The sequence below is a fragment of the Nanorana parkeri genome, unplaced genomic scaffold, assembly GCF_000935625.1.
Source record: "Nanorana parkeri isolate BGI_ZX_2015 unplaced genomic scaffold, ASM93562v1 scaffold91, whole genome shotgun sequence".
NCBI classification, from domain to species: Eukaryota; Metazoa; Chordata; class Amphibia; order Anura; family Dicroglossidae; genus Nanorana; species Nanorana parkeri.
Window position 1 is genome coordinate 1314326 of NW_017306359.1, and position 7803 is coordinate 1322128.

The window sequence follows — 7803 nt, forward strand, 5'->3', positions numbered from 1 at the left end:
GGGTGGGGGCGCCCGGTATTTTTGATAATAGCGGTCATCAGCGGCTTCTGAGCCGCTGATGACAGCTATTAATTTAAAGGGGACAGTCTGCTGAACAGTTCTACTATAAGCTGATGGTCGCTAAAGCGACCATCAGCTTATAGTAGAACTGTAAATGCCAGGTCCGTATGGCATACTGACCTGGCCAGCTGGAAGCACTTTTGTAGGTCCGTATGCCATACGTCCTTGGCAGCGAAAGGGTAAACTTCAAGTTGGAACGATATCTTTTAGATATGGCTTGTTTTAAAGGCTTTTCTATAGTAAATGTCTGTTGAGTTATTGATATTTGTGTGGTATGGAATGATCCATTAGGCTGTTTATCTTTAATGATAACATATTGTATACTAACTTCTTGATTATGTGTGGATTGCATTACAGCTCCAAAATATGCTCCTTCTGATGTTGGGGGTGGAGGTGGAACCAATCGAGAGCTTACAGTGACATGGACAGTGAGTATATATGAAATTATTCTACAAATTGATTAAAATAGTGTTCTGAAGATGGTATCTGGAGAAGGAATGCAGGCATTTCTATATTTATCCGGGGAAGGGTTGCAATCTTATCCTTCATCACTGACAGATAAGGCCGTGACTGAATTCAATTTTGCATGGAATCTTTATAAATTTGGTAGGCCATTTACTGAAGGGATGATTTGGACAGTGTGGTCTGGAGGGTTATACCAAAGTGAGAGTAATACCTAAATGCCATATGTATGCACAAATAAGAAAATTACTCTGCCAGACAAAGACAATTTCCTTTTCTGCTAATTCTGACACATTCTGGGATGTGGACCTTCACAGGCACACATTTTTGTTACAGTTTAAACTATTTTGGGTTGTGGAATATAATTCTTAATGATGGGAAGAAGCTGCAAGTTGTCATATTATAAACTTTTTATAATTTACCAGTTCACTAAAAGGTTGTTGTAGAACTGGAAAGAGTGCAGGGAAAGGTGACCTAAATAATAAATGGCGTGTAGACTCTCAGCTATGAGGATAGATTAACTGAACTGTATTCACATTTGGGAGAGATGATTTAATTGGGGATATAATCACCTTGAATAAACCTATAAATGATCCATAGAGTAAACTTAGTGGAAAGATGCTCACTTCAAGATACAAGGGTATACTTTGGGAGGAAATTAGTTTTAATCTCTAAATATGGAAAGGGTGTTGTACTGTAAGACCTGTGAAAATGTGAGAAGAGTCTTCTCCAGGATCTAGTTCTGGACCTCTCAAATATGCTGCTTCAAAACTGTACTGAACATATTTTTCAAGGCAAAAAATATAACTTTTTTGGATTAGTTCTAAGATTAGTGTTCTATGGATGCAAGTTTTTTTTTGTAAAATTAAATAATGTGCATTTTTAAAATATCTTAATATATAACTATATTGTTTTAAAACTATTTAGTACCTAACAACTAAATGTATTTTTCCCTATAGCCTTTAGTGCGGGAATATCATTATGGTGATGGATTTGGATACATTGTTGCATTTAAACCTCATACTGAAAGAGAATGGAGAAAAGTGACAGTTACCAATCCTGAGAGTGGTCGATATGTTCACAAGGATGATACTATTACCCCAGCTACGCAGTTTCAAGTAAAGGTTCAAGCCTTCAATAGAATGGGAGAAGGTCCATTCAGCAGCACTGCTGTTATTTACTCTGCAGATGAAGGTGAGTTTAAAAGTTGTTTCTGTAGTTGTAAAAAAAAAGAGCATATGTTACCATATAATCAGATATCTCACCATGCAATCATCTTTATCAATATAATGATGCTAGTTCTTCAATTTCTGGACACTATGCCAGGTGAATTAGTCTTGGTTTGAATAATGCTATCTCTTCAAGACACTGTAACAGCATGCCGCTACACCAAGGGAAAACATGCTGGGGTTCCAGCTGGGGAAGCCAATTTGATGTAGTTATGGAGATGAGAAGAGTCCCAAACATTCAGAAATACAGAGGAAGAAATCTTTTAATGGAAATCCTGTATTTTCATGTGATGTGCTTACATGTGCAGTTAAACCACATAAAAGCACAAACATTTTCCTGTAATGTAAGGGAGGCTTTTTTCTACCATGCGGTTATTCCGCAGATGCATACAGAGGTGTACGTAAAGTGAGCCATAAGTCTGCACTTGTACATGGAGAGGAAATAACATTGTAACAGCTAACACTGCCAATGGATTGGCAATAGCAAATGCTGCTGTCACTGGCTGTATGACAAGGAAAGGGTTAAAATTATTCTGATGATTAGGAATAAACAATGTTAATAGTTCGGCAAGCTCTGGTCAGAACTGCTTTAACAGCCTGGCTGAGAATGATAAGGAATCAGGAGAAAAAGAATCTTGGAAAAGCTTTTCTGCATTTACGCATAATATTAATTTACATGCAATAGAATGGCACAACCCTTCCTGACTGACTGTAGTGGTGGAAAAGGAAGTTGGAAAGGCTGCACGACATCATGAGCTAGCCCACCAGGTATCCCCTTGATGTTAAAATAGTGTGTGGATCCTTCTGAAACAAAACACATGAAGTGAGTCAGTCTGATTAGGGGTTATATCTCTAACTTGAAATTAAATAGAAAATGAGGGAACATACGATGTGGACACTCACTTCTCCTTTCTCAGTCTCTGTTAAGGTGCCCATACACCTGCCGATTATCGTATGATAATCATGGGTAATCCCGCGATCGTAGGATAATCGGCAGATGTATGGGCAGCGTGCGCCCTCTTCTACTGTAAGACAGAAAGTCCATGGTCACATCGCACTCCTGACCGCCAAATCCCTTTGAAAAGCGGGTGCTGCGGTAGTCAACGGGTGGCATCCGTTATAATCACAAATAAAGATAAAGACACCAGCACTCCAAATTCATAAGCAAATGTCTATTTATTGACGTGCAGCATAGTAAACAGCTGTTTACTATGCTGCACGTCAATAAATAGCCGTTTGCTTATGAATTTGGAGTGCCGGTGTCTTTATCTTTATTTGTGATCTTTATTTGTGATTATAACAGCTGTTTACTATGCTGCACGTCAATAAATAGACATTTGCTTATGAATTTGGAGTGCCAGTGTCTTTATCTTTACTCTTCTACTGTAAGGTCGCACGACATTTGTCTTCCGAGCACGCTTGAAAATCTGCCGAAAATCGTACGATTTTAGGCGGGTTAGTGGCATGCTCTGGAGACGAATGCCGCACAGGCCGGTGTGCGCGAACGCACACTGCCCTCTCAGCACTGCAATCATCGCAAGTATGATCTGCCTGTCCAAGATGGGCAGATCGTACCAAATTTTTATTACTTTACAACCATCGCGGAGCGAAAGTCGTGCAATGGTTGTAACGTGTATGGCCAGCTTAAGGTGAAATTCCTAATTAGACATGATTACTCAAATTCCCTCTCAATTGAAAGATACCATAACAGAGACATAGTACACCACTTTTATATAGTAAAGTACAGAATATATTTTTTATCAAATTGGAACCTAAAAAAAACAAAAATATAAGCAAACACACATTTAAAAAAATAAAATGTGTTTATATTTTTCATTTTAGATGCTAATTTAATCAAATATTAATTTGGCACCTTTTTATATATAAGTGTTGTAATATGTCTCAGTTATAGTAACTCTAAATTGAGAGCAAATTTGAGTATCTGGATCTCTAACTTTGCTATCAATTCTTTATCTGCAGGATTTCTATGACTTAGACTTGGTTAATTTTTAATATTTTAAAATGCTAAATACATTAACAATCCATAAAATGTAAAGTTGTTAACAAATAATAAATTCCTTACATTTTTTTCTTGCAGAAACACCCATGACCTAGTTTAATTAGGCAAAGAACAAAAAAATTTGCAAAATGCAATAGCCGGTAGAAATCAGATTTGAGTTCTGTAATCAGAACATTTGAATCTGATACTATGGTTACTGCACATTGCTCTGTGTCTAACTGAAGATTCCCAACAGTACTGATAACACAATGATATGAGCCAATATTTTTATTAACTAGATGTCTTTTACATGTATAGTAAGTGATGCAACTTAAAACTTTTAATTTACAAAATGCTAAAACTACCATTGTCTTTGCTCTCTTTTCCTAGCACCCACAGAATACCCTACAGGCGTGAGGGTAGTAGTATTGTCCTCCTCTGAAGCCAGTGTATCTTGGCAGCCAGTGATTGGACAAACTGTTGCAGGTTACCAGGTGAGAATGCAGTCTTTTCATGATAAATAAACACAGCTTTTAAATGTTTGAATATGAATTGCTTTTGCCAAATCCTCGAATACTTCGAAAAGAATAGGTTTAGATTTAAAGAGAAATAAATATATTTTTGAAATGTTTATATTTTTTTAATTCATCTTTCGTGGCATGAAGAACTCGAGAAACACAGGGGATGCCTTTTCTGGCCACTTGCCTGGCTGTGCCTGGCTTTGATGCCACTAAATCAGAAAAATCATGCACTACAGGGGGTTAGAAGTATCTAGGTTTGTTAAAAATACAAAGCCCCTTCTAAACAAACCACAATGGGTGGTTATAGTAAATTTATGTTACTGTTGTTATAAAAGCATGATATTTAAAGAGTGTCTAAAAAACTCCTTTTCTATCTTTTTTTTTTTAAAAGCTCCTTTTCTTAAAGGGAAACAATAAATGTTTTGTGTCCATTTTAGTTTAGTTTTTATGTTTAGAAGTTTTTTATTTTATTCTTGACCATAATAATAAAGAAATGATGTACAAAACTACTTACTTTTAAAGGTCCGGTACTGGCGTATTCAGGACAAAGAAGCAGCAGCCCACAGACTACAAATTGAAGGCTTAGAAACTGTCAGACTGGAAGGATTATTGCCCAATACTTTCTATAAACTAGATGTTTGTGCATTCAACAGTGCAGGAGATGGACCTAAAAGTCACACTGTAGAAATGGAGACCAAGAAAGCACGTAAGTACACTTTTTAAAAATTGCTTTTATTTGTTGACCCACTAAATGTTTTAACGAAAATTTTGCTCACATTAAAACTCCTAAACTGTAGGCAGGTATGTAAAAAATATATATCAAGGTGCATTCATGTATGTTGACATACCTTGTAGACCTTTCCAGGAGCCCCAAAATGAACTATACAATAAGTGTCTTCAGTTTCCAAAGCCTTTGACATCTTTACACACCTCACTAATCTCTATAATGCACCAATTAACCAGTTAATCTCTATAATGCACCAATAAAAGTAGCTGTATTAGTAGGCAGGACAAAGCACAGCTTTAGGAACAGAAGTCACTATTTGCATATTAGAGCTCTCTGGAAGTCCTAAAGCTTCTAGGTGCCTCAGCTGTCGCCAGATCGCTTCTACAGCCGGGTGAAGGGGGCCCCCCCCCGACTCCCCTGCCATGCTTACTGGGCTCCGTTGCCCCTCCTACGGGCCCGGGACTAGCTTTTCTGGTGTTCGGCGGGGAGCTGGGGAGGAGATGGACGAACCTCCGTTCATCGATCCCCTCCCCGTTTTATGGGACCGGGAGCGATGCAGATTGCATCACTTTCGGTTCCATAGCTGTCAGTACTGGGCTCCGGAAGCCCAGCTATAAGCTATTGACGTGCGATCTGCACTTCAATAGCTTATTTGGAGTGTAAAGGTGACACTGGGAAACTTTTGGACCCCCAGCATCACCTTAAAGAGTACCTGTCACCACCATCTGCTATCACATAGGGGGCTTGTAAGCCCCCTATGTGATAGCAATTAAAGTAAAGTATAAAAAATTAAAATAACAGTTTTTAAAATTAACATGAAATAAAATAGATCTAAAAAAAAACAAAACATTTTGTAAAGTCCCCCGCCCCACGAGCACGCGCGTCACCGCGTAAACACGCGTTGGGTGTGCCCACTATGAAAACGATGAACGCGCTACATATGTTGGGTATCACTGTGCACGCCGGACTGAGAGCAATAATTCTAGGGCCAGTATTTTGGGTATCTTTTAACTGATGACCTGTGGGGGCTTTTAAAGTGTTGTCTATGGACTTTTTGGGTTACTGAAGTTTGTCGCTGTTTCACGGACGCACATAATTTTTAACCTGGGCATGTTGGGTATCTATTTACTTGTTGTAGCCTCATCTTTTATATGTTATTCAAACAATGGGTATTGTATTGTGCTTTGGGGCATTTAAGTACATTTTTCTCTACATTCTGGGGTTTCATAAGGAGTTGCGCTAATATCGTGCAACATAAAAATTTGCAACTGCCACCATTTTATTCTAAAGGGTCTTGGCTTTCAGAAAATATATAATGTTTGGGGGTTTTAAGTAATTTTCAGGCCTAAAATGTGAAATATAACATGGGTGCAAAAAATGAAATAAAAAGGCCCCCCTATGAGGAACTAAATGGATCGATTTATATCATCTATGACTATTTAAAAAAAAAAAAAGCGTTAATAAATTTTAAGAATTTAGAAAAATAAATAGATTTGATTTTGCTGTTATATTTATTTAGGAAAGCAAAGCATTGACATACGGGAGGATTTCCCTGTACCCACTTTTAATAAATTGGCAAAAAGGAGTGAACTAAAAATAAATAAAAGAACAGTGAAATGTGGACTTCACAGCTCCATAAATAGTCCTCATTGGGTCCTCCTCAGCACTCACCGCTCCAAATTTGCCCATGGATTGCAAAAATGAAGTCCTCATTGGGTGCTAAGTTCCCATTCTCTGAAAAAACACTGTGGCCAAGGCAAACTTTCCTGCTGGCTCTGTAAACTCCTAGTTCTGCTCTTTTGTAAATGGATGGGTAGTTGCGCTTAGCTCCATAACTAGTTACATAGTTACATAGTATTTGGGGTTGAATAAAGACATTAGTCCATCAAGTCCAACCTATTAGGATAAAATTTTTTCTTTCTATTCTGACACTACTCCGTGTCAGAATAAAGTAGAGAAGAAAAAAAACGTGTTTCTCTCCTGGGCGGCCGGGAGCGGGAGACTCCCGGAGCGCCCGGGGGAGTTTGCATAGACCCCTTAGTGTTAGAGGTTAGGCTAGTATTAACATTCAAAATGTAGGATATTCTGGTTCTTTTAGATTTCAGGTTAAATGTTAAGGATATATTTTATGTATTAGGTTAAGGATAGTTTAAGTGAAAGGTTTAACCTCCCTGGCGGTATGATTATTCAGGATTTTAGCATCCAAAAGCAGTACATTGTTTTTCATGGAAATTTGTTGTTTTATATTGTAGGCCTGTAATTCTTAGTAATCTCCAATTCCCCCCCTCCCCGCTCTGATCCTCCAGCGCTGACTGGAGGAACGGACGGGAGAGGAGGCGGGTACAGCTGGCTCTGCCTCTAGATAGGCAGAGCCATCTGTCACTCATGCAGCTGGGTGGATATCAACAGTAATGTCGGGATCCGTCCCGACTGCGGCGGTTTCAGTATACCGCGAGCTGTAGCTCGCGATATACTGAGCTTTGGGTCAGGGGAGGACACTAGTATATGTCCTCCCGTGACCCTTAAGAGAACTATGGGGAAAAACTCTTACCCCATAGTTCTCCTTTAACTGTTCGTGGGTGGTTAAATGTTAAGAGATAATTTTAGAGGTTAAGATAAGGTGTAAGGATTTGGGTAAGGGTATGATTTGGGTCAGGTTATTGGTTAGGTTCAATTTAGGTCTCTAAGTAAATACTATGGTAAATTCTGTTTCACCAAAATCCTGGTGCCGAAAACTACCAGAACTGAATGGCAACATACAGTATCACATGACAAGTTCAATCTTCCATATATATATATATATAT

The 7803-nt window shown here is 38.4% G+C and overlaps 1 protein-coding gene across 1 annotated transcript in view; it reads left to right on the forward strand.

Moving 5' to 3' along the window:
- Window positions 1-7803, forward strand: part of CNTN1 (contactin 1) — an 84837-nt gene that overhangs the window by 73684 nt on the left and 3350 nt on the right. The window contains exons 17-21 of the mRNA XM_018552525.1: window positions 418-488; window positions 1482-1716; window positions 4141-4244; window positions 4794-4977; window positions 6518-6552. Coding sequence (XP_018408027.1) covers window positions 418-488; window positions 1482-1716; window positions 4141-4244; window positions 4794-4977; window positions 6518-6552 — 629 coding nt within the window. The remainder of the gene's footprint in view (window positions 1-417; window positions 489-1481; window positions 1717-4140; window positions 4245-4793; window positions 4978-6517; window positions 6553-7803) is intronic.